Raw genomic sequence first — 27798 nt, 5'->3', positions numbered from 1 at the left:
GGCGGTTTGCGTGAGGTCACTAAGGCTCCTGCCGCTCCCGAAGGGCGCTGCAAATGCCACACCTCCAGCGGGGGCGCGGAGTCCGGGGCCGGCTGCTGCTCCTCCTCCTATTCCTCCTCCCGGCCGTGCGGGCTCCGCAGGCGGCGGAACGGAGCGGAGCGCTCGCAGGTACCGCGTCCCCCCGCGGCGCCCCCGGCGGCTGCCGGGACTGGGACTGGGGCGAGCCGGGCCAAGGCGAGCCGGGCTGGGGCGAGCCGGGCTGAGCAGGTCCAAAGGTAAGGGAGGCAGCGGCAGGGATTATTCGCCAGCGCGTCCCGTCGCCATGGGGACGGCAGGACAGCCGGGGCGGGAGGGGCGCGCCCCTGCCCGGGGGCAGCTCGGCCCATCTGTCGGAGGGAGAGGCACATCTGTCCCCAGTGGCTGCCTCTCACCTATGACTGCTTTGACACAAACACCGAAATCATAAATGCCTGAAGGTCTCTGCTTGCACTTCCAGAGGGGAGGGACCTCGGTGACCGTCAGTGATGGAGCCCATGTGGGCTCCCGAGGGAGCCTGTTGCAGAGCTTCCTTGGGCTGCCTGGCAGGGAATGGCTGGTATCTGAGCAAATCTCCCTTCCTAAAACTCAAGCCAACTAATAAGAACGGTTTTGTGGTGTTGGCTCATATTTAAGTGGGCGAGTTTGCTTGTAGAACCATTGCAGGGCACTCAGTGACATTACTATTCCTGACAGATGTTTCCAGATGAATGCTAATGCCTGACTGCACTTGGCCGTGGTCTCCTGCAAAACGCAGTGGCCTTTCATTTTGCTGCCAACATTAGATCCCATTCGTGTAAACTAAATCAACATGAAATAGGTTAAAGCTATTTTTTTCCATTGAAAGAACAATTCCACAGTATTGTTAACTTCAGGAAATAATGAGTTACACTTTTCAAAATCATTTTCATCTTACATAGCAGTCTCTACTTTCTTCTCATGTTTACCTTTAGAGTGTACTAAGATTTTCTTTACAAGACACTCATAAGCTTGCTGCTTATTGAAAGTTCAGATCCGAAATAATTTGAATACTTCCAGGAGATGATATTTGTGGGAAGAAGCAGCAGCAGTAATAAAAATGTGTTAAAAAGTAGTAATAAAATGATAAAAAGTACTGTCTTAAAAGGTAGTATCTGTTTCAGCAACACTAACTCAGATGTTGCAGCACTGACTGCAGTACTAATTTGGGAACTTTTTATTTTAGCCACTCTTAAGTCGAAGTCATCATGGATAAATACGAAATCATTAAAAAAATTGGAGAAGGATCCTTTGGCAAAATATTCTTGGCAAAAGGAAAAATGGATAATGAGCCATATGTTATCAAAGAGATCAATTTAACCAAGGTAAAACAAAAAACCTGAATTACATTTACCAGATTTTGCTACTTGTGTTTAGCTGGGGTACAAACTTGGCTTATGTTTTATCTCCTTTATAGTTCCATCTTGATTATATAGAGCTAAACTTTCCAAAGACTGTACTCAGCTAATTTAGTATTTTACAAGCATAAAGAAAATATGTATTTTGATATTCTCTACTTTTTACTGCATTTTTTCTTTTCAAAACTTTACATACTTGTGTGACACTGCCTAAAGCAAATTTTATAACTCTTAATTCAATTACAGTGAAAACATTGCCACTGAAATAACAAATCACAATTTTGTGATACACTTCTTAAGCTTTTTAATTTCCTTTCTACATCCATATTTTCAGACATAAGTAATTCACAAGATCTTCTTTCCAATTCTCGTTTGTGTTTATGGCAATTTGATTCATCTCATCTTATTTTAAATTTCCATTCTGTTGTTGTCAGCATTTGAGCTGCTTGGCTATACTCTCCTTCCAGGAGAACAAGAGAAATCCATACTTTTAGGAAGCTGTTGTTCACATGTGTTTTAGACAGAGCTGAACTGGGCCACAAAACTACTCTCTTTATTCCCATTCACTGCAGAGGCAGCTTAGGGCCATTTGCTCAGGTATCAAAAAATACCACTGCTATATCTAGTTCCAGAAAGGCAATTAAATCTCTGTTTTCAATACAGGAGTTTTATTTTGATGAGTGCCTACATGCTTTTGATAGGTCTTCTGTTATTGTAGGCCACACTAGTGAATTTCTAATATATTCAGAAGAATGAATTCTAGAAAGAGTTGTATAACTTCCAGATTCAAACTCAGAAAAACTAATATGCTAGTAATGACAGCTAAATGAAGAAATAGTTTCTCTCTATTTTCATGACCAATAAACCCCATTCATTTCCAGTCTTAGACATTAAGGTTCACAAAACAGAAAAATGGGAGCTAATGAAGTATTATTGTGGATCTGACTTATTCAAAAATCAGGAGCTGAATACAGAAAATTTCTACTTTGAAGTCCTAATGTGTTTTATATGTTAGAATGTGTTTTACTCACTGTATATTTTTGAATCTTTGAGGATTATATTTCAAAAATATTTGTTAAGAATGAGGATAAGTACCTTCTTATAAATAAAAGAGGACATTTTGATGGATAGATACACAGACAAATTATTTTTTAAGAAGTAGTACTGATGAAAGTGTGATCACAATGAACCAAATAGAAATGATGCATTTAATGTAACAGGGCAAAGAGTTTGTTCAAAATGTTGCAAGAACTTGTAACACCAATAAAAGGAAGGACTTTTTTTCTTTTTTGCTTTATTCTTTTGAGATCACTCATAGTAGGAATATGGAATCATCAAGACCTATGTTCTTCAAATACTTAATGGAAGTTTACTCATCAGTTACCTTAGTAAAAACATTTGTGCAAAAAGTTTTAAAGTATGTAAAATGTCATAATTTGGTTTGGCTTCAGTAATGTTCCAAGATATTTCCAAGCATTCAATGCTAATTTATATTTTACATTGTATATATATTTTATATTTCTATATCACCTTGGTAGACAGTATTTTTGTATTTGTGGGACTAGTTTTATAATCATGTAAAAATGTTTGAAAAGAGTTAAATATATCATTGCTAGCGTATAGTTTCTTAATTCTTTGTAGATGCCTGTGAAAGAAAAAGAATCCTCTCAGAAAGAAGTCATTCTTCTGGCCAAGATGAAGCATGCAAATATTGTAACCTTCTATGCTTCATTGCAAGGTTTACTTTTAACTTTTCTGTTTTACTTATGATTAAAGGAGTGGAAGGCAGAAAAACCTACATTGTTAATATTGACCAACTTTAGCCCTGTCCCTAACCCCTTACTTAAATGTGGAAACAGGTTCCAACTTCTAAAAATGGACTTGAGGCATCAAATTCAGACATCAGTTGCCCTCTTCATGTGTTTGAGTGGCTACTGTGGCATGAATCCTACATCTTGTGGTGTCTGTACTGTATCAGTTGAACTTCAGCTTTGATCTATTGGAGTCCAGAGTTTAATAAAACTTTCTGGGTGTTTTAATAGAAGAGAGCTTTTGAGTGTAGCAGGGAATAGGCTGATCAAATAGGACAAAAAGCTGACCAAATAGGCAAGAAATAGAATGATCATTTAATCAGACCCAACTTTATGTTCCTCATATTTTGTTTACCATCATCATCATGGCTAGGCTTCGTGAACAAAGATTTGGGAAGGGCTCTCCCCATGTAGTGTGTCCTTCAAGCCTGCGCAGTGGATTTCTTAGGTGAGGCACAGCAAGTGCAGAACTGGCCCCACCTTTAACTCAGGTCCATCTACCATGGCTGAGCAAGCTTGGACAGTGACAGTGAAGTCCTCAGGACTAAAACCTATAGTCCCCGGTATTCTGAGGAGGTCTCCCATCCAAGTACTAACCGGGGCTGGCCCTGCTAAGCTTCTGAGGTCTGGCGGGATCAGGCATCAGGGTGGCATCCACATCATATACATATGGCATTATATGAATATGATACATATATCATATATACATAGGCACATATATGCTAATATATATGCATATGTATGCATATAAATACACACACAGATGAAACAGGCAAGCACAGAAAGAGACCATTAAAAGGTAATGCAAGCTATTAGTAAACCTGAAAATGTCTCACATCATCTGGAATATAAAAGCAGTATTGGTATTTCAAACCTTAATATGGCATAGCCTTTTCAATGATCCAATATCAGTCTCATAATGCTGTACTAACCTTTTTTTTTTGAGACATAATTTGAAGTATCACTCAAGGATACAGACTTCTTCAGGACTGAAAGAGATAGAAGGAAGTCTGTTCACCATAAAAGCTAATTCCCTATATTTATTTTTCCTGCTGACATCTGTCATAAGCAATACTTTATGTAATGAATGCTATAGTTGCAGCTTATGTTCAAATGTTTTTTTGTGATGAGGATTGTAAATGTTTTAGGAAAGATATAAATCAGATAGTCTTCTGAACCCCAGAGGGCAAAAATAGGGTGAATTTCCATATTAAGCAGGCTCTGCTGTTTATTTCTGCTATTTGGGCACTGTCTGCTTTTAACCTTTTCCCTAAGGCTAACTGCATACTTAGTTATTATTGGGAAAAGACCTCAACTATGAAGCATTCTGCTAAGTATTCCTATAAGACCACCTGTCTTTCTATCAACAGAGCCTCTTGAGGGTTTTTTCATGTATTTAATATTTTGGTGAATCTCCATTTAAATATATTTTCACGTCTTAGTTTTGTATCAAGTTTCACTTGGAAGTGTCCATTTTTTCTCAGTTACTCTTTGAAATGGAGTAGGTAGAGGTTAACTACTACATTTTGAAAGAAGGACTTTATAAAATAATTTATTGCTGTGTTAATGAGGAATAAAGGAAAAATTATACTTTTCCTTTCAGAAAAGAACAAGCTGTATATTGTGATGGAATACTGTGATGGTGGAGATTTAATGAAGCGGATAAATATGCAGCATGGAGTGCTCTTTGACGAGGACCAGGTGAAAGAAATTATCATTAGAGGAAAGGACATATTATGTAAAACATGTGGTTTGAATTACCCAGTACTGGTTACTGTTTCTTTTCTGACCTGTTAAAATAATTGAACTTTTAAACAAAACTGTTTAGTAGGAATGGAAGAGTTTGGTTTTCACATGCTTTAAGATCTGAAATCAATTCATTAGCAGTATGATGATATTTTTTATCCCTCCTTCTTCCTGCTGCTCCTTCCATCATGGATGTACTTTTTCTTTATATTACCAGTATATCTATTAAGCCATTAAGACTTTCTTTTAAATACTGTTTTCAAATTAAGGGGGAATATTCTGTACAAATTCTTAATTTGTGTATGCTATTTGTCATCACGGCATAACCTCCTTTATATTGAAGTCCACCATAAATCTCTCGTTTATTTCATTTGGGTCAATACTTCTCTGATGCCTGTTAAATTGTTAAAACAGTGCAGAGCAATGAGGCCAGATCTGACTGGTTTTAGACTTTGTTCATATATATTTTATTTTGTAAATAGGTGAGTATGATAAGTATTGCAATTCACAGAAATAGAACTTTCTGCTATTCCTTTCTTATTCCTTTTTTTCTTTTTTTTTTCCCCCCTGACTCTTAGATTTCTGGAGGAAAATTTCTCTTATGTATTGGAATTAGTGTTCTGAACACTGTGATTATCTAATCATGTGTAGTCTTTTGCAAGTACAAAGGAATTTTACTTAGACACCAGATAGATAATATCCAACCTGTTAGTGAAAATATACTCTAAAGCTTAGAAGTGAAGAAAAAAAGAAGTATTGTGACTTTTCTTTTTACTTTAGTTGGAAAAGAGGAATTCAGTGCAGAAGTCAGTTGAAAGTGAATTCACGGTTCAGTAATAATGAATTTTAAGATCCTACTGGGAGTCATACTGGAAGTAGAGAGAACATGAGAGAAAATAAAGAAAGGACAAACCCATAGTTCATAAAACACTAAAGAAATAACCAGCACACACAAATCCCTTGACAATGACACAGAATAATATATATCCAAAGAAAGGCAAAGGAAGTCCAGACAGAAGAATGGATTATAGAAACTAAGGATACAACTGCCAATCAAGAAAAGAAAGCAAATTTCCCAATTTAACATGCCATTGTTAAAATGTCTTTATATTTTCAAATGCATGCCTAACAATGCCTAATTTGTGGCATCAGCCCTATTCAGGAAATCTTCTACTTATTATGAAGTGCTAATAAATAGAAGATTATTACTTTAATTCAAATCTTTCATGTCCATGAATTTTTCTAAATAGAGATGCATAAAAGAACATTTTAATTCTGTTTCTGAATTAAGTACAAAGGCCCTTATTCAAGAAGACATGTATATTTGAAGTTAAATATGTGTTTAAAAGCTGTACTGGGTCAAGGATAAAGGGTAAGTCTGTGTGCTTACTCATTATGTAAGTTTCTTTGTAGCTGCCTTTTTTCACCACATTTTAGTCCATCATCTTTTTTTTGTTTTCCTGGACCACATTCAGTATTACTATAAATATTGTAAGTGGGTGGTATGATTTCCCTCACTGACTTGGGAAGACTCTTCCTAATTCTGTTTTAGTTTTTATTTGAACTCCCTCATTTCTAAATAAACATCTAGTATTCTTACTGTCCTTTGGCATGATTCTTCAGCCATTGTTCATGTACACAGTCAGTGAAAACTCAATGTGGTAAGGGAAGTGGAGTGGGTATCTATTTCCATTTAGTTTTGTGATAGAAATAATTGGAAAGGAAAAGTCTATGGCATTAATTTTAAAAATATTTTTTAATATTTTACATTATATATGTTCTATGATTTTAGATTTTGTTGTTGTCTTTATTTTATATATTTCAGCAAGATACTTCATTGGACATTAGAATCACACAAATTCATAGGTATCTGTTTCCTTTCATTTTCCCTGCAGATCCTCTGTTGGTTTGTGCAGATCTCCTTGGGTTTGAAGCATATTCATGACCAGAAGATTTTACACAGAGATGTAAAAACACAGGTAGTAAAACTGGTACTGAAGAAGGAATTATTTTGTGCTGTGAAAAATGTGCTTAAGAAGCTCTGCCATGTTCTGTTTTCACACACCAGTTTTGTTTTTATTTGCAGAACATTTTTCTTAGCAATAATGGAAAGGTAGCAAAACTTGGGGACTTTGGCATAGCAAGAGAGTTGAACAGGTAAGCACTGATTTTCATTAGTCTGTGACCAAACAGGATTGCTTGCGAACGCTCAGAATGCAACCTGAATGTGCAAATTGTTTGTGGATTGTCTTGTTCAAGAGCTCTGGGATACAAAAGGCCTGACACTACTTTTTTTTTTTCCCCTGTTGCCCTAAAACACGCCATCCTGCATGGAACCACAGATGTATCTATCCTAGTAACTGGATTTCCATTAGTTGTAGGACATAGGGTGGAGAAGCCACTGTCTTACCTATTCTCTGTGGAACTTCTGTAAAGAGATTCTGGAGGCACAGCTCCTGTTTGTGCAGCTGTTGATAATAACTTTCGTTGCCTCATAAAACCAAAATGAAGAACATTAAAAACTGAAGAAAGAATATAAGAAGAGAGTTTGTACAGATTTTCTTTGTGTGTCCTCCAAGACTAAGCCTATATTAATTTTTTAAAAACATCCAGAACCACCTACTGGGCCTGAGAGCATAGCATGGCATGGCTTGCATCTCTATGGCTAATCTCTTTTCTCCCGAAAGGAGCAGCCTTATCTTTACTGACTTTGGGAACAAGGTTGACCTGTCCTATGTAGTGGCCACGTGTGGCCAAAACATGCCAGGGGGCATGCTAACAACAGTAAAATGTTTAAATTTGATCTCTTTTTGTGCTTCTTGATTATCTTTGAGAGTATATCACGACAAAGAAGGTCTACAGTTTAACTAGGTATTGCGTGGAAAGGTAATTTCCTTTGGTGACCATTTTTCGGTTTGTCCTTCTACTGTTAGTCCTTCTTAGTTGCTACATAACATTCAATTTCAGTGGTGTATCAAAGCTAGGAATTCTTGCTGAAGAGCTGGAGCACACTGGGTTAGCCTGTTTGGTTAGCAGCTTGATCCAAGCCTGCTCATCTCCAGGGATATGCCATCTGGCTGTTCTAGCTGCAGTCTCTGCCAGCTCTCATGCCTTTGTGGCGTGTTTCTTTTGTGAAGCACAGACCTACTCTCAGTGCCCCAACTCTGAGCATGTAAACTACTTATGTGGAAAGTGTCTACCTTCTGAAGTGTTCTGGGGATAATTGCTTTAAGGATTCCTCCTATACAGCAGAATAGTACACAGCAGACGGGAAGTAAACCTCAGAATCTGAATGTTCAAGTATAGACATTAAAAAAATTATTTAGTAGCCTTATACAATATAATTAGAGCTCAATAGTACTTTTCCTCATGTAACTAGAAAATTAAGTTTCTGTGGTGAGTTGACACTGTTTGGATGCCAGGTCTGGTGTCACTCCCCTCCTCAGCTGGACAGAAGAAAGAAAAAAAAAAGGTTCACAAATTGAGATAAGTATAGGGAATTCCTGTGCTTTCCATTGAAGTGCAAACACTCTCTGTTACTAGAATAGTGGGTCCTTTTTACACAGAACTGGGAAATATTGCAATTTTTCATGGGATGTTCCCTTATTCAACTCTTTGCAGAGCAGAAATGATGTCCCCCACAGGCTTTTAACGCGGGGCAGAGAAGTCTCTAGCTAAATTGCTTGTAAACTTTTTCAGTGTGTAAGCCTTTTTGTTCATTGTGTTTGATCAGTACTATGGAGTTTGCCCATACCTGTGTAGGGACTCCCTACTACCTATCACCCGAGATCTGTGAAAATCGGCCTTATAACAACAAAACGTAAGTCTCTGTCTTTCCTTCATACACTTGTGTGGGGGATGTGCAGGCATGAAAGAACTTGTTTTAGTATTATCATGGTGTAAATCAGTATTTGCACAGGGCACTAGGAATTTCATGTGTCACTCCTTGTGAAGTTTTGTATTTTGTCATCATCCCTGGAAGCATTTAAGAAGAGACTGGATGTGACACTTACTGCCATGGTTTAGTTGGCAAGGTGGTGTTAGGTCAAAGGTTTGACTCAATGTCAGAGTTCTTTTCCAAGCCAGTTGATTTCTCTGATTTGTGTACAATAATTAGGTGCATCATTGTATACAATAATTTCAGCAGCATTTTAACTCACAGTATCCAGAATATAGCAATCATGACTTTGCTGTGATTAATCTTCAGGCTTAACATAATTATATTTTGGGGGTTTTGTGAAATTACTTGCACTATCAAGTCTCTTTTAATACCTCTTGTTAGTAGTGGTGGTAAATGTAAACCAGATTTTTCCCCCCTTTGCTTTATCTGCTTCTGTCTTTTTTCCAACATTTAATTACAAACGAATCTTTCCAGTTCCAAGTTTATTAATTTTTGATACACTCATTTACATTTATAAAAATACACTAAAATGAAAGCTGCTATGATGTCTGTTTTGGAAATTTGTAGCAGCCATCTGCATAAAAGACATATAGGTCTGAGAATTGCAAGGGCTCACTCAGGTTTAATACAAAATACCAGATGAGAAGCACTGTGAAGTCAGGAGCTGAGTGGTCTAGACCTCCTTCTGTATGGGGGATGTGATCAACACCAAATGTGCTGGAGCCCAGACTAACATCTCAGCTCTGAGGTGACATTCACACAAGAGTACTCCCTTGTCCTTCATGCTGCTAGAAATATTAAGCAGACTTTCTTTGAGTCATATGCCTTTTCCAATTACAATTATAATACCTAGTTAGGTATCATAGAAACATTGGTGCCACAACTAAACAAGAAATTTCTAGTTGTTCTTTTCTGTGGATCTTAAGAAAAAAATGCAGGTTGCACCAATATTAATCTGTGATAGAAGAATGATAATAAATTTGAGAGTTGAGAAGAGAGACTGATCATTGGTATGAAAATATTATAGACTTTTCACTGAAACTTTAATTACTTTTTGTTCACAGAGATATTTGGTCTCTTGGCTGTGTGCTTTATGAGCTGTGTGCACTAAAGCATCCTGTAAGTACTCTACAATCAGATCATAATCATACTATCAAAAAATACAGTGGACAGCTTGGAAAACCTGTAGTAATAATAGTATCTATAGTTAGCTACTAGAATTATTTTCAGCTAATTTATCGACATTTAAAAATGACTGCTAGTGTTTATTCTTTCATATTGTGTCTGTTTAGTGCATAATAAAATGCATTATGTTGTATTCCTGTAACTTACCTATTTGCATGTGTGTATACACACTTTGAAGATATATTTACTCTTTAAAATGTACTAAACTTTTTCAAAAGGCGGATGAACAATGGAAATAATTAAAGCCAGACTTCAGGGTTAGGCTTAGGCATATAATTGTACTCATTGGTATTTGAAAATATTGATCTATACTTGATAAAGAATTTTAAACCCACATTTCTCCAGAAAGCAATTTGTCCCCAGAAGTGTTTTCCTAAAGCTTTTGTTTTGCTTTATTTGAAAGCACAGTCATGTTAGAAAATAACTGAGATAGTATGTTCAGGAAATTTTGTTGTGCTCAGCCTGATCTAAGCCTCAGATAATCCTCAGACTGTTAAATATTATGTAAAGAAGGAAACACAGCAGAAACTAACCTTGACAACAGAAAAAGCATCAGTTTCTTGGGCCCATCAGAAGTTGACGTTTTGCTGAGCTTGGATGTGGGAGAAGATAGAGTAGCAGTGATGGGGAGAGCAGTGGTGCTGAGCTAAGAGCAAGGGCAATACTGCTAAGGAAAAGTTCAGATTTCACGTAGTGAGAAAACAATAATGCTTCATATAAATATTAAATTGTTTAGTCTGTATTGTTGCCCACTTTTCACTGTGAACGCAGGAACTCAATACAGATGTAGACAGGAAATGCAAGTGAAGCTAAGGCAATTTTTGGTAATACCACCTTCAGAGTAGTCATGTAAATAAAATGGTAAGTTTGGAAAGAATTTACTTTCAAAATTATTTTCACCTGTCTAAGGCCCTAAAAACTACATTGATAATGGCCTTTTAAAAGATCTAGTGAACTGAGGGGACTTATCTGATTGGCATCAGTTGCTAAAAAAATCATGGTTGTATCTTTGTTCCTGAGAGACTGTTGTATGAAGTGAAGTTTTGAAGGTCAACGATGTGGAGACACTGTATATGCAGGTCTCTGTCAAACAGCTTTTGGCAAAATAAATTATGGTTTTTTCCTGGAAAAATTGCTTCTCTGTTACTGCATGATGGCAGAGTATGAATAAAACTCTTCCAGGTACAAAAGCTATTGTACCATTTGAGCTGCGCAGCTGAAACAGGGAGAACATTACCAGAAAATACAATCAGAGAGTGGTTATATTAATTTTCTGCAGTTAGAAAGAAAGGATTTGTGAAAGGATTGCATAGCACAGGACTTCTCCCCCTCTACTCACTCTCATTAAACTCCACCCAGAGTACTGCATCCAGCTCTGGAGCCCCCAACATAAGAAGGAGGTGGACCTTTTGGAATGAGTCCAGAGGTGAGCCATGAATATGAACAATGGGCTGGAATATCTTTCCTATGAAGACAGGTTGAGAGACTTGAGGCTGTTCAACCTGGAGAAGAGAAGTCTCTGGGGAGACTTGGAGCTGGAGAGTGACTTTTTACAAGAACATGTAGTGATAGGAAAAGGGAGAATGGCTTTAAACTGAAAGAAAGTAAACTTAGATATTAGGAAGAAATTCTTTACTCGGAGCGTGGTGAGACTGGAACAGGTTGCCCAGGGAAGTCCTGGAGGTGTTTAAGACCAGGCTGGATGGGATTCTGGGCAACCTGGTCTAATGCTTGGCATCCCTACCCATGGCAAGAGAGTTGGAGCTAGACAATCTTTGAGTCCCTTCCAACCCAAACTATTCTATGATTCTCCTATTGTGTCAGCAAGTACTTTTTTTCAAGCTGGGGTGTCTAGTACATCATTCCCAACCACTAGTACTCACTGTCCCCTTTTTACTGTTTTCATTGATTAAGTTTGAAGGCAATAGTTTGCACAAGCTGGTGCTGAAGATTTGCAGAGGACATTTTCACCCAGTGTCTCCCAAGTATTCATATGATCTGAGGATATTAATTTCCCAGTTGTTTAAAATATCACCAAGAGATCGACCATCCATCAATTCTATTCTAAGGAAGCCCTTCTTGCAGAAAGTTGTTCTCAAGTATTTGCCGCCTGAGGTCAGTGCCTGTACTGTTGCTTACTAAGAGAAAATATGTATCAGAGGAGTATAAACAGTCCTATCAGATACTTTCTTTCTGATAGATGAAACAGGAAGAATTCAGTCACACTGTGATACATAGGGAAAGACCTTCAGCATCACAATCTGGAGCCAGGTGGATACAAGGTAATAATACTGTTCTACAGTAACATTTGTTAGTTACAATATAAGTGATGGCTGTAACTTTCCCCAGAAGTCTTTATTCCACATTCATATACAAGATTTTCACAAAGTTAAAAATAAATAGAGGTGAGAACTGCAACAGCAGAACCATTCACCCAGACAGGTCATTGCTGTCCTGATCAGAAAAAGACAACTCTTTTCAGAAAAAGACCAGCTCATTAGCAACATTCAGATAGAAAAGTTGCCATAGGAAACATTAGTCAAATTTCACAAGTACTACAGCATTGCCTAGTGATTTGTGGAACACTGAGGGCGAGGTTTAGAAAGGGAATGTTTAAACAGGTAGACAGCTATCCTCCAATGAAAACTGAGCCTATGAATCAGATCTCCTGTGTTCTGTTCTTGGTACTATCATGAAATCAGCACCATAGAGCTCTGCCTTTTATTCATTGGGCTTTGCAAAACTAATCGGTAAGATGCACTTTATGTGAACATAACTTATCATGTTTTCAAAAGCATGTCATTCTAAGAACGAAAAGCAGAATGCTTAGGAGGTGTAAAGTATGGTGATGGTGGTGATGATGATGAAAGGATGTAAGGGGTGTTTGTTGGCCCAGCCTGTCCCTGTTTGGCGTAGGCACCCTGCTATGGTTTGCAATCACATGATCATTAATCATGTAGAGAGCACAGAATGTAACTTTTTAATCTCTTACCATTAAAAAGCATATAAACTTCAGAAAACAGGAGTTGAGGACCAAGCTTCTCTGAAATCTGGAATGGCAATGTGTGTCAAGAAACAAGAATTATTTCACAGAAATGAATGGAAACCTCCTTCAAGAGGGAAACAGCCCATTTTTCAGGTATTGTGCATCCACATTCTCATTATATATATTCATCTTCAGAAGGCAAATATCTGCTCTTTAAAAAGTCTTCATTAAGATGTATTAAATTTAGCTTACACTTAATGCCTACACTAAGTCAGTAGAGACAGTTCAACACTCCTAATGCCTCAGAAGGGGTGTTTTTGATAGTCTAAGTGCAAAACACTGAATTTAGGCTGCTTTGCTATGGTCCTTTGTAACAAAAGGAGTCAAGCATGCTTTGCACTAATGTTTGCACAAAGGTAAATAATCTCTGTGATTGCAATTTTTTTATAGAAGCAAATACACCGATCCTATTACTTCAGCTCTTCTGAGAGCATATTCATGGGCAAAACCACTAGTGCTCACTGCCTTTGTCTCAGACACTTATTACTGACCAAATGCAAACTCCACTTTTTCACAACCACTTGTGTCTGTCACTCATTTTCCACCTCCTTGTTTCCCCAGGCAGAATATCAGCTGTTTGTTTTGTACAGCCTCGTACTTGGAATCACTTCACACTTTTGTACTTTTCTTCAAGAGCTTGCAATGCTGCCTGGGATGCTGGTGAACATAAGCACGACACATTTAGGATCTAGGAGCTTCCAAATCTGCCCATTGCAGTTACAGTAGCTTAACTGATGACAGGGAACATGGAATTTCCAGGACTGCTTCCATCGTGCAGTCATTTACACTACCTATGCATAATACTGGCCCTGTGCAGAATATAGGACTTAGTTGTATTTGTGCATATCCAATGCAAGTCCAGAGATGGATTAAGTTAGAAAAGTTAAGTTTCCTTTCACTATGTACTGGTGTCATCAAAGGCAGAATTTTGTTCACACTATTTTGACCTGCACTGGGAATGTTCCCACATTCTTTTGATGACCAAATGAAACAAAAAGCTTGCAGGGATACTTGCATTGTGTGATACCTTGAACACATTGCTTCAGGATTCACAGAATCATGGAATGGTTGAGGTTAGAAAGTGTTTCCTGAACGTTTGGAGGGAACTTCCTGTGTAAATATTAATAAGATCTCAACTGAGCCTTCTCCAGGCTAAAGTCTGAGCTCTTTCAGCCTTTCCTGGAGAAATGCTCTAGTCCCTTAATCATTTTTGTCACCCTTCATTGAACTTCTAATGTGTCCCTCTGTCTCGTACTGGAGAGCTCAGAGCAAGACACAGCACTCCAAGTGTGGGCTCACTAGTGCTGAGTAGAGAGGAAAGACCACCTCCCTTGACTTGCTGGAGATACTTTGTCTAATGCAGGCCAGGGTATCATTCACCTTCTTTGTAGTAAGGGCACATTGTTGGCTCATGGTCAACTTGGTGTCCACAAGGCCCCCCAGGTTCTTTTCTGCCATGCTGCTTCCTAGCTGGGTGGCCCCCAGCATGTACTGGTGCATAGTGTAGGACTTTGCACTTCCCATTGTTGAACTCCATGAAGTTTCTGTCATCCCATTTATCTAGCCTGTTGTGGTCCCTCTGGAGAGCAGCACAACCCTCTGGTGTATCAGCCACTCCTCCCAGTTTGGTGTTATCAGCAAACTTATAGAGGGTACACTTTGCCCCAGTATCCCCCACAATTTGAATAATTAGTGAGTATGTTAGACAGGATTGGACCCAGTGTCGATCTCTGGGGTGCACTGCTAGTTACTGGGCTTCATACTTCAATTACCACTCTCATGGCATGGGCATTCAGCCAGTTTTCAATCAGTTTCACTGCTTGCCCATCCAGCCTATACTTCATCAGCTTCTATACGACAATCTTATGCAGATCATGTCAAAAGCCTCCCTGAAGGCAATTGATTGGTAGGAAATATCCAGTGGTCTTCCGTTGTCTACCAAGCCAGTAATTTTGTTGTAGAATGTTACTGAGTTGGTGAAGCAAGACTTCCTGATTCCTGCTTCACTAGTCACACTTCTCAATCCTCTGACATTTATTTAGATGCCATGATTTGTTCTTCCTGTTGCCTGGGATTGCCATGCTTCTGGATACTATACTGTAAAACTTCAATGAGGAATGAGATAAACACTTTTTGAGGTTGCATCTTCCTTGGGAACTTTATTGACAACTGAAAATTTCCTCCTTATGCAGATATGAATTTATATTTTACAGTAATCTGGAGTATACCATAGGTACATGAGCCTATTTTCGGTGTTTCTAAGAAGGAAAACAGGTATTTAAAGTATTTGCCATCTGTGGAATGGATACTTAGATGCTTTTATATTTATGTAAGAAAATAAGCAAAATTCAGCATTTCTCTCATGTGCCACGTAGTCTCCCACCGTGGAAAATTTTGTGGATGTCTGACCACACATATCATGCAGTGGCAGCTGGGTTGATGATCTCTCCATTGTTCTTATGAGAAATGGAAATGACAGTCTTGTCACAAAGGAGAAATACAAGGTTGTTTCATCACAGTAAGGACTTTGAGAAATGAAAGCCAAACTCCTGCAGGCACATAATCAAAGAGATGTGAAATGAAGAAGCGCAGTGCTCCCCTGAAAGCAGCAATCAATGCTGCCCAAAACTGTATCCTAGGTTCCCCTTGTTACCACATGTCAAGAAGAGACTCTTCTGGCAATAATTCAGTGTTTTAGGCTTCAGAACAATGAAGTGACTCTAGGGCAATGACACTACAGAGTACAAATCCCCATGCTGACTGACTTGCACAACAATATGGGCTGCTGCTTAATGACAGGAGCTGATGGAACAGGGGAAAAGGAGAAGACAATGGTAAGATTACATAAGCCCTGGGGAGTCAGGAAGTTTCTGGGTTATATGTTAAAGGATTTGGAAAACTTGCACTAACTATACTGTAGACAGCCTCTGTTACTGTGCAGCTCAGAGTGGGGAGGATAGGAAGTGAACTCAAATTTGTACTGTTACAAATAAGAACAGGTAAATTTAACATAATTTATTATATTTTCAGCCACAAACCTCCAGATTTAAAATGACAGAAAGGGCAGAAAGTATTAGAGTATGTGGCCATTATGGACATTACTATGAGCAGCTTGACAACTTGCAGAGGAAAGCTAATGCACCTGATGACCTGTCTCAAATCAGCCAAAGAGTTGAAGAATACTGTAAAGTAAAAGGGCAAGCTGCACCTCCACCACTTGACTGGTAATTTTCATTCCATCACTGTCTTGCATATTTTGAGCTATCAGCCTTCCTGAGTAGGTAACACTGGAATAGCTCATTTAATAGACTTCCCTCTCTGCTTCGCCTTTGATTATTTGTTTGTTTGTTTTTATAAGTTTGTTACACAACAACACAATTCCTGTTTCTGTTTGCGCAGAATTCCTCCTGAATGTATTGGCCTGAGGTTTGACACTTCATTTTCAAAATGTTTCCCAAATCTCAGCCCAGTCTTTTATTGGGTGAGAAGTAAAACACAGGTTTCTTGTAGACTTTCTGATTATATCGAGGATAAACACTGTAATTCCTTCACACCAGGATCAAAACAACACAAAGATCAAAAGCAGTTCTGCACAGGAGGGAACAGGAGTGAGAGGCAAGCCATGAAAATGATTTTTTTTTCCTGCAGAGCTTATATTTCTGTTTCAGATATAAAGACCCTTTCTCCAGCAGAATATTTACTTCAAAGACTTTCTCTTACAAAGTAGAGCTAAAACCTTTCCATTACTTAGGAGATTGCCTGTCCATTCTGTGACTGGCCATTTTAGGTGTGCATGAACTTTGAAAACCTTGAGAAAGAGAGTTTTAATAAAGCCTATTTTCAAAGCTTTCCTTTAAGGTTGACTGAATCATTAACTTCCAGTCAATGACAACATTGTGTAGGGTGTTTCAGTTAAGGATCATTAGATTTATAATGTCTTTTCTGACCTGAGTTTCTGGTGTCCTATATAAGGACAAAGCCAATTCAGTTTGGCTCCCTGTGGTACAAGTGTATTCTGGAGGGGGAAAATGAAATAAATAGAAAACAGGAAGCTTACAAGTGACTGGTGGTTATTTCATATCAAAGAGCAAAGTAAAAATTAGAATCTACACAAATAGAAAGTCAAACTGATAGAATTAGGGGAGAAAGACAATAAAATGTTGCTAAATATAAAACCTCCATTCTGACAATTTTCATTCATTTTGAGGATCATGGAAATCAATTTTGTTTTCATTAACACTTTCACATGCCATTTAACAAATAAAAGGTGGAGAAGGACTTTGCTGCACTCTTCAAAGGCTAATGTGACTGAAGTGATAGGAAGGGACACACCTGAAGACAATATGTTTTATTTTACTGTTGTGCCATATTTATCCATATTTATATATTTATGTAGTACCAAGAGAGTTCTGTTTGTCATATGTGATAGAACCTACAGAGAATTATTTGTGCAGAAAGTAGCAGAGTTTGTGAAATAAAATGTAGTGTATGAACATCAGTTTCTTCTCCCAGGACTGCAGAATTTCTTCAAAGGCGTTTTGAAGCTCAACAGTACAAGATTAAAGTGGAAAAACAGCTGGTAAGTAAATAGTGAATCACAGAATAAAATCTGCAAAAAGAAATGAATGAAAATCCAAAGATGAACTGATGTCTTTGTAACATGAAAACCAAAACTGACAAGTAGAAGGTTTTGCTCTAGTGAATTCCCTGATCTGCTCTGCAACACTCATCTTGAGGCTTTATTTTCTAATACAAAATTGGAACAATGTAAAATTCTCCTGTAAATTTTTTCTCCAAAAATGTACACTTGCCTTACTGCATTCTTCAGTGGAACAGGGAGAGTGACTTGAGGGAGCATGGAAGGAAGGGATTCTATATGACAGTCGCTGTGCCCTGTGATTTATTTGTCCCTCCATAGGGCCTACGACCATCCTCTGCTGACCCATGTCATGACCAAGTACCTCAGCAGAAAAAAAAGGAAGAGCATCTCAAAAACCATCAGCAGGACATTTCTAGAAAGAATGAAATGAAAGAACTGGTAAATATAATCTCTTCTTTAGCTGCTTAAAGCTGTCTTCTTACATTCTGTGATAGTGGTATTCTTTGCATATGAATTGATTCTTTTTCATGAGATTCTCTTTTACATCACTGATTCCTTTCCATTCTTTTCCCATGTTTTTATAGAGAAACAATGTACTTTTCCCGTTTTGCTCTTGGGTGACAGAGGAAACAAACTGATACTTCTTTCTTATGTGATGATATGTAAATTCATTTAATCTTTCTATCTTTGATTTATTAAAAAATGTCACAATAAATATGAATATATTAACTTTTACATAACCGTCAGACTTTAGAATAAGAACATACTCATCACTTACACATTCTTCAGAAACTGTTGCTGTTTAATTCCACAAAGTCTGTAATAAAAATGAAAAAAATAATACACATTTGTCTATTTGTATCATGGGCATATTGGGATAGACTCTTATATAAACAGTAACAGAGATGTCCTTAACAGAAAAATTATATTTCGGTCAAATTTGAAGTTTTTGCCCCAAAGCATAGGAACATTGGAGGTTCTCCAGGAAAATGTTACCAGAGTTCATTTTGTTATAGGTAGCAAATTGCCATACCACAAATATTACATCATTTTTTTGTCCTCATAATTTCTAGTCCTCTATTCTTGGTTTGTAGCCTTAGCATCATTACACAGACAGTCCTTAGGTTATTCTTAGCTAGTTTAGACATAATTCTACAGAAAAGCCTGAAACAGTCTGGAAGACTTAAAGTCTAGAAGAGTTTTAATCCCAAAATGTCCTCTAGTAGAAAGTATCAAGCATTCTTTAAAATTGTCAATACAGGGCACTGATCCCTTTTTTCTTTTGTATACATAATTTGATAGAATATTTTGTTTAGCTAGTGTAATTTTTGTATGTATTTGTAATACATATATGTTCTACTTTACTGTTCTTTAACAGGAGTATCTGAAACAATTGCAGAAAATTCGTGAAGAATACCACAGCGATATAAAAGAATTCAGGTTTAGAGCAGGGATACTCCAGGTAACATAGATCAAACATACAGGCACTCACATTTACTTCTTCTTTTTTATGCTAGAACACTTAATTAGAAATTGAATATTTTCTAAAAATATTCCCTAGGAGAATCAAAACATACAGGATAAAACCTATCTTGTGAGGCAAGAGAAGGCTGAGCACCAGGATGAAAACAAGGGTACATCTGGAAGAGGAGAAGAATCACTTCAGGTTATCAATAACATCTCCTTCCAAACAGAACTTTCTAAGCAAGTCCTTCATGGTATTTGATTCATTCTGTATGACAAATCTGAAAAAGGATAAAGCTTAAATCTCACCTTATGCTTGCACTGTATGTGAAAGTGTCCCTAGGTTCCCATCCTGAATAACCTAGAAAGTTTCTTTGGCTGAGTCCTGACTTGTTTGGGTAATTCTTTTTCACCTCTAAATATTAGAATGTACTTGTACTAAATATCTTTTTGTGGTATGTTTCTTTTCCACTAAAATCTAGATTTTCATCACTTCCAAAGTTTTCCAGAATGAAATGAGCCTGATTCATCTTGCATGTGATCATGAAAAAACAAAAGATGTATTCTTTACTTGTGGACATAAAATCAGGGTTTTTTGAAAAATCAGAGCTTTGCACTTTATGCAAGATTTTTTTTTCTTTTTGCCAGATAATCCAGAATTGGCAATGAATTGAATAGTCTTACAGATAGATGTACAAAAAAATTAGTGACTATATTCGCTACTTAAAAAAGTCTCTTTCTTTACAGGTTTGTACACATATTCTGGTTACCAAGAATATATTTTAAACTGGGATTTTTTCTTTCCTTCCAGAACATAGAAGACAACTTTAAACAAGTCCAACTCCAGGATAGGCAAGGCCAAAAACTCTTAGAAAAGAAACATAACAGAAAGGTATCCATACTTATTATTTTTTCCTCTTTCTTCTTTTGTCTGTACATTTCAGATCATGGTAGCTCTGGAAATCAAGTTATTTGAGTCAATTTAGAGAACTAGTCTACTGTTGGTTGAAATTTATATGAGAAGATAGAATCACTAAGAAAATAAATGAGCTTTTTTGACCATTTGAGGGAGACTCTCTTTAGATATTTCTACATAGTAAGCAATCCCTACCTACCCTCCTTTATATCAAAGTGTATTACTGCATGGTAACTCATGCTTATTCAAAGTTTAGGTGAAGTCTAGTAGGCTGCTAATTTTTAAACATTTTGTTATAAAAGTTTATTCTTTATAGTGCTTTTTAAATTATAGAAGGAGATGAGAATTGAATGGAAAAGCACAAAAGATATCAGAAAGGTTTCTGATCATAAGATCATTGTGAAGTGGACTAAAAGTCTTTTATGAAATATTGCATGGAAGCAGTACAGTATTCAACTTCTAACACTGGTTGAAAACCAGCTGTAAGAACCACCTCTGTGTAACACAAGGATTTGAATGAAACTACTTCTTTTAAATCAAAAGTTGATGAAGTAATTTCAAAGAATCAGTGCAATAAAATAATCTGTATTTAGGGAAGTCTATTTTTGTCTAATTTGTTCAACTTTGATATTGTTAAATAAAAGGAAAATATTGTTGAATGAGAGTCATTTTCAATATAAAATAATTTTCAAGTTTGTAGTTCCATGTAAACAGTGCACTTTTAATTATTTTTATTTAATAACCTAAATTAATGATGTGTGTGAATTTTCTTTAGGGAGGAGTAAAGTTTGAAGTTAATTTAGATGTTTGTGTTCCTGAGGAAGACAGCATTCAAAAAGCAGAGGTACATTGTGGTTATATTGAAAGCATTCACATTACTTACCTGAAACTATGACAGCTCCATAATCTAAGATTTGTTTCCATTACTGTCATCCTCTACCTTTGTTAAAATGAAGCTTCCTCTTGAGGATTTGTTGACATGTTGCATATATCTGAACTTCTTAAAGACGATAATTGCTTTTAAGACAATTGGGTGATATCTGGATCAATCATGGTAAAAGATTAAGGATGGCAGATATTTGTATTTCATAAATTGGGCTTGAGAGGAAGAACTTGTTTAAAAATTGAGTTAGTCTGCAAATGCCAAATCTGACCTTTAAATTATTTTGGAGCATTTCTCTTTCTTTTCACTGGTATTGTATCACAAAGCAAGAATAATATTGATATGAACCAGCTGTTATTTATAAAAAGTATAAATGAGACTACAGACAACATTATGTGATTTCATTTATTAAAATTACATTTGAGGCTAATCAACATGGAGTACCTACCTATTCAGATTTGTATTAGTATATCAGATTTTTAGAAAATATTTCTAGCAGTTACATAGAAAATATATTTCTCTTATCTCTGTTTTTAATTTATAAAGAACTATTTTGCCATTCTGCTTTTTCACATCTCTGGAGAGCGCCATGCAGCCCCCTGATACACAAATTACAATGTGACTTTTGAGTTCTGCTCCTTCAATTGTTGTTACACAATTTTCCTGTGCATGCATTAGGTTGGCTGGCAAACAGTAAATTAAGGAGGGATTAGTTATTATACCATATTTTTTTCTGTCTCCAGAGTAACCTATTATTTTTTCAGGTACTAGATAAACTCAGTGAGACCTTAACTGTTGTGGATGGTAAGAATCTTAAGGAGAAATTGGTGGAAGTTTATGAAAATCATACAGACAGAGCTTTGGAAGAACTGTTTGGATACCAAACAGGTATTTCTTGATGAGTATTAATCCTGAAAATTACATAGGAGTTAGGTAAATCCAGTAACTCCAGCCCATAGCAAGTTTATCTGATGACTTCTCTCATTATGTCACATAATATTATAATGACATTGATATCTACTTTCAAAAAAAACATGAAATAACTTTGCCTCCTTTTTTAATTCCTCTTAAGAGTCTAATGACAAAGATGATACAAAACCACCCAGAAAACATTGGCAAACTGGAGCTCCTCAGACACTACTGAATTTTTTAGCTGATGCTGATGTCACATCTGTATGTCCTACTATGGCTGAAAATGAACTTGGTAAGAAAGTTTTGGCTTTCAGTGAAAGTAGGGAGCTGCAAAAATTCAGCCAGACTACTTAGAGACTTTTGCCAAAACAAATCCATACCTGAATGTTCATATGGTCTGGCAGGCTTTTCACTGCAGGACTTCACAAAAACAGAGGTTATTGTACATGTTAAGGCACCGAATGCAGTCATCACTCTTTTCTCTAATGTTGCAATCATATTGTGTTGCTCATACATGTTAAGATCGCTGCCTTTTTATGAATCACTTTATGGCCTGGGCAACAATGGCTAAAAAGGCCAGTCTATGCAGCTAATCAACACCATTTTCTCGGGCCTCGAGCTGGTGACACACAAGAACTAGGGCAGTGAGTTGCTAACTTTCACCACGGGTGTGGTGGAGCTCTGTTTTCCCCCTACACGCAGTGGTGGTGCTACCCAGTCACAAGTGCAAGCTCACCTAGGAGTGGCTGTGGTGATGCTCCATTTAAGAGACTAATTGCTAGGCTTCTTACAGTGCTAGTGCATGTATTCCCAGGCAGACAGGTATCTCCAGTGGCTGGTTGTTGCAAACAAGGAACTCTTCCAGCATTTCAGCGTGATCCAAACTCCTCAGATACATAAAAAGTAACCTGGAGAGTTTGCATGGACAGTGAAGACAAAGCATATTGTTATTAATATACCACTTTTTGTTCATTCTGCCTTAGATGAAAGACCATAGGACACAAAAGAAACAGGAACCTCTCTGAAGCTTTTTCAGCTCCCAAAAGCTAGCAAGTTTCACAGAAAGAACTGCTCAATGAAGCTGCACTTGTCTATTCCAGGCTTAATAAGCAGTTCCTTGAGCTTTAAAACTGGCGTTAGACTATTCTTCTCTATTATATCAATCAGATCAAGTACTTATAAAAAATTCAGGAGTATTCCATAAAGGAAGAAAAATATATAGGTTCTAGTACTACACAAAAGTAAGAAATCAGTGTCAAGACTAGAAACTTTGAATCTGACAAAAGACAGTGCCAAGATACAGTCATGCTTTAGTGACCTGAGAACCTTTCTGTTCTTCAGCTGACCATGCTATTCTGCCTGAAGACATGCCAGAAAGCAGGAAGCAGTGGAAACAAACACCACCAGAGACACTCCTGAACATCTTAGCAGAAGCAGAGTTGTCTAATGATTCCATTATCTGTCTTGAAGAAGAAAGGGGTAGCATGTTGTTTTTACTGTACATTCTGCATGTCTTTCTTTAGTGCATTATTTCCTCTACCATTGGCAGGGGGTCTGTGATGAGAACCAACATCTGGAAGCAGCTGGCAAACTAGACAAACATGGGCAGAGCCTCTGCTCTGTCCTGAGGCATTGAAAGGCCTCTTTCAGGATGTTGCTGTTTTCAACAGGAGGGAAAGTGGCAAGCTCTGTTTACTATCTCTTACTTTCATGTGTAATTCTTTCGTCTGCTTCAGCAGATGGAGATAAGCAACTACTGCCAGCAAGTTGTCAGGTACCACAAACCTGGATCTAGCCTGTGCAACTGCTAAGGTTACAAACACTTGTGTTTCTGTAGAACAGCTGTAAATTTTAGTACATGGTGACACTTAACAACATGGTCCATGCTGATACAGCTGACACTGAAATTAATTCAAAACCACTCATACTGCAACACACCTTTCTAAAGTAACAGACTATTTTAAAAATGACAATTACTTTTCATCAAAGTTCTTGCCAAAAAAGCCAGAGTATTTTCCACAGAAAAAAACCGTATATGTAACTGGAGACTGTGGGTTTATGCACAAATGCCAATCTACTGTATAACTGGATGACAGGACTTTTGAGCAAGTAAACTGTACATTCCAAGTTTCAACAATTTTAATGTATTATCAAAAATATCTTTAATTTGCAACAGTGCAGTCAACCTTTTCCTGCTAATTATGCCTCATGAACCCTTTTTTCTCGTAGCATAACAAGCTCTTTAAAACCTGCCCCATCTTGAGGGCAAAACCAGCTAATTGTGCTAGCTAAATCCCTCTCCTAAGAATAGCTTTATTGCTTAAGCATTAAAAAAAAAAGGAACACACCACATTAAAATTCAATCCACTTTTCACTAATGTTAGCAGTTCATAGGATTAAAGAATAGTAAGTCACATGAATATTTTAATTGCTGTTGTTTTTATCCATCACATTTATTAAAATATGGCACTCTCTCAATACCCAGTTCTGCCCTTTTACTCAAGCTGACATTGTGGAGTACAGTGCAACCCAAATGGACAGGTTGCTGTTGGATCACACGCACAATTTTATCCTTTATACTAAAGTGACAACCTTCAGGTTAGGGTTGCCCTTCAGATTTGGGAAGGAAGCATTTTTAGGTATCCATAGCTACATCTAAGTAGCTATTTTCAGACTTTCCTAAACACTATTCCCCTAAGTTTTCGACTGAAAATAGAGATCACTATATGGGCAACTTAAACCTAATAACATCAGATTGCTTTTTTTTACTTCACTTTGTTAGTTCTTTACTTATAATCTACAAACACACTATGTTCCATGAAGGAGAAGTTACAAACCACTGACTAAAACACATGATCAAGAATACCAGAGGCATATTATTCCATTATTGTGATTTGAACAACAATGAAACAATTCAAGCATTTACTTATTTGCTATTACTTTACACATACTTTTAGTTTTCCATTACACAACTGAAGGAAAGTTCCTCTTCCTTTCCAGAAGGGACATTAACTCTGTTGCCTCCAAAGGAAAACAAGAAAAATGATTCAGAAACATACTCTGCTTTTACTGTTGATGAAGGCAGACTTGAGCCAAGATCAGATGATGAAGACACGTAAGTCAAGCACATCAGAATGAAAAGCCAGACAACTGATCAGTTTTCATGAAACAACAGGCTGCATTGCCTAAAGCCTTTTCTTGTGTTCTTTTAAATTTATAAATGAAAAAACTTACTCGTGAAGTTGGCTAATTTAGCTTTTAATTCTGTAATTTGATGTGTCATAGCCAATGCTATCATTAAAAATTACGTTGTGCAGAAATATTATATCCTTTCTCTTGCCTTATAAATACAGGTAAATTAATCTCACAGAGAGAAGAAACCCTTCACTTTATATGTGTTGATTGTATATTCTTTGTAAAGGGTTTAAAACAAATCTTAAACACCTTGAAAGGAGACAGTTTTGGAACAAATTTATATTGACTTAATTAATATACTTATTTTGTTTTACTTTGCAGAAATTTTGAAGATTCTGAAGATGAACTCAGACATGAGCTGGAGGCATCTCTGGAAAAATTGACAACTTCTCCAGCAGAGAGAACCATGGATTTGCCCATCTTTTCAATAAATAAAGGTCAAACCGATGAAGAAAAGATGAGTTTACCTCACAAACTACTTGGAAAATCTGATGCTGATTTAGAAAATAATCATGGGTGATTTAATGTTAACATATAATCAAAAAGGCAACCAGGAAGCAAGAGCTACTTAGAACTGTCACAAAATTTTAACTAGCTTGAAAATTCAGCCACATCAGTGACAAAATGTAAGGATAGCTTGGCTTAAATGCCAAGTAAACCTACTGCTTTTTAACAGTGCTTAATGCTCAATTAAAATTAATAGAAGGCTGTTATTATTTTGTTTGAAAGAAAAAAAATCAGGCTACTTTTCAGATGTCTGAATGTTGAAAAATCCTTGTCCAGATTGAAATGTGCTTTCATCTATTATTATAAACTACCTGGACATCTCTGACAACTCTTGCTTGAGCCAATTTCTGATTGCATACTCAGTTGAGCCATTTTTGTATCATGTAAGAATGTCTCCTAGTTTGTATATTTTATTTCCCTAGCTCATTCAACTCCTTGTTTTAAGAATCTCTTCCAGCTTTTCATAATCTCTGTGTACTACTAGTATAGCTTTCGTACAAATCATCAATAAAGATATTAAACAGAACTAGCCCCAGTACTGAGCCGCAGGGACACCAGTGGTGACCGGATGCCAACTGGATGTAACTCCATTCACCACCACCCTCTTGACCCAACCATCCAGATGGGTTTTAACCGAGCCCTTACAATCCATGGGCAGCCAGTTTTTCCAAGAGCATACTGTGGGAAATGGTGTCAAATACTTGACTAAAGCCCAGATAGACAACATCCAGAGTCTTTCCCTCATCCACTAAGTGGGTCACCTTGTCACAGAAGGAGATCAGGTTGGTCAAGCAAGACCTACCTTTCACAAATCCATGTTGCCTGGTTTGATCCCCTGGTGGTCCTGTATATGAGGTGTGATGGCACTCAGGATGATCTGTTCCATGACCTTCCCCAGTACTGAGGTCAGACTATCAGGCCTGTAGTTCCCTAGATCCTCCTTCCAGCCTTTCTTGTTGATGAATGTCACATTTGCCAACTTACTGTCAACTGGGACTTTCCTGGTTAGGACTGCTACTGAATGATGGAAAGCAGCTTGGTGAGGACTTTAACCAGTTCATTCCCTCAGTACCCTTGGGTAAATTCCACCTGTCCCCACAGACTTGTGCAGGTCTAAGTGGTGTAGAAGGTTGCTTACCATTTCTATGTGGATTTTGGGAGCTTCATTCTGCTTCCTGTCCCTGTCTTTCAGCTCAGAGGGCTGGACATGCAGAGAACAACTGGTCTTACACTTAAAAGACTGAGGCAAAGAAGATAGTAAGTGTTTCAGTCTTATCCTTCATCCCTATGCTTCCCTCCACATACAATAAAGGACAGAGATTCTCCTTAGCCTTCATTTTCTTGCTGATGTATTTAAAGAAACATTTCCATTGTCTTTTACAGTAGAGGCCAAATTAAGTTCTAGTTGGGCTTTGACATGTCTAATTTTCTCCCTGAATAACCTCATGACATCCTTGTAGCAATCCTGAGTTGTCTGCTCCTTCTTCCAAAGGTCATAAACTCTCCTTCTTTTTCTGAGTTCCAGACAGGCTGGTTTTCTTCCCTGCCAGCTTATCTTTTGGTTCCTAGGGACAGCCTGCTCCCACACCTTTAGGATTTCCTTCTTGAAGAATGTCCAGCCTTCCAGGATTCCTCTGCTCTTCAGGACTGCCAAGGGACTGTGTCAACCAGGCTCCTGAACAGGCCAAGGACTGCCCTCCAGAAGTCCAAGCTGCCAGTTCTGATGACCCCATTCCTTATCTCAGAATTTAAAGCTCTTATCATTTCATGATCACTGTGCCCAAAATGGCCTCCAACCATCACATCACTCACCAGTCCTTCTCTGTTCACAAATAGCAGGTCCAGCAGGGCACCACCCCTGGCTGGCTCACTGACCAGCTCTGTCAGGAAGTTACCTTCCACACAGCCCAGGAACCTCCTAGACTATCTCCTCTCTGCTGTATTGTATCTACAGCAGACATCTGCTAAGTTGAAGTTTTGCACGTCTCTTAGATTGCTACAATATAAAATATAGCTTTGATGGCTCAAAAAAGGACTGTATGTTTTTTTCCATTTTAATACAAAAGCAGATGTCCAATTCTTGACTATATAGTTTGTACTGCTCTCAGTTTTATAATAGGCAGTAGTTTAGAGCTTTACCATTCATGTTTGAATAGCATTTAATTATGCCCTCTAATCTAGACCTTTCTAATCCCTAGGAACAGAAAACCTTTCAATAGA

At 37.5% G+C, this 27798-nt stretch overlaps 1 protein-coding gene across 5 annotated transcripts; it reads left to right on the top strand.

The window, feature by feature from the left end:
- The first annotated feature begins 126 nt into the window (after nucleotides 1-126).
- Nucleotides 127-26832, top strand: NEK5 (NIMA related kinase 5). Of its 5 annotated transcripts, XM_071551984.1 has the most exons (23): nucleotides 127-275; nucleotides 1241-1379; nucleotides 3054-3150; nucleotides 4827-4924; nucleotides 6865-6948; nucleotides 7056-7126; nucleotides 8703-8789; nucleotides 9935-9989; nucleotides 11970-12170; nucleotides 12256-12337; nucleotides 13058-13194; nucleotides 16132-16325; nucleotides 17614-17680; nucleotides 18020-18139; nucleotides 19080-19163; nucleotides 19263-19367; nucleotides 19977-20057; nucleotides 20857-20925; nucleotides 21729-21852; nucleotides 22037-22168; nucleotides 23218-23355; nucleotides 24877-24991; nucleotides 25393-26832. In XM_071551984.1, exons 2-23 carry the CDS (start codon nucleotides 1263-1265, stop codon nucleotides 25589-25591), a joined length of 2457 nt encoding a protein of 818 aa, XP_071408085.1. In that variant the 5' UTR covers nucleotides 127-275; nucleotides 1241-1262; the 3' UTR covers nucleotides 25592-26832. The 5 variants fall into 5 exon arrangements, with proteins under 5 accessions (XP_071408085.1, XP_071408094.1, XP_071408123.1 ...); XM_071551993.1 differs by lacking the exon at nucleotides 1241-1379; XM_071552022.1 differs by lacking the exon at nucleotides 24877-24991 and having other exon boundaries at nucleotides 25393-25550.
- Nucleotides 26833-27798: the final 966 nt, after the last annotated feature.

This window comes from Pithys albifrons, chromosome 1, assembly GCF_047495875.1.
Source record: "Pithys albifrons albifrons isolate INPA30051 chromosome 1, PitAlb_v1, whole genome shotgun sequence".
Classification (NCBI taxonomy): domain Eukaryota; kingdom Metazoa; phylum Chordata; class Aves; order Passeriformes; family Thamnophilidae; genus Pithys; species Pithys albifrons.
The sequence above is the reverse complement of the archived record's forward strand: the minus strand, read 5'-3'. Positions and strand labels throughout refer to the sequence as shown.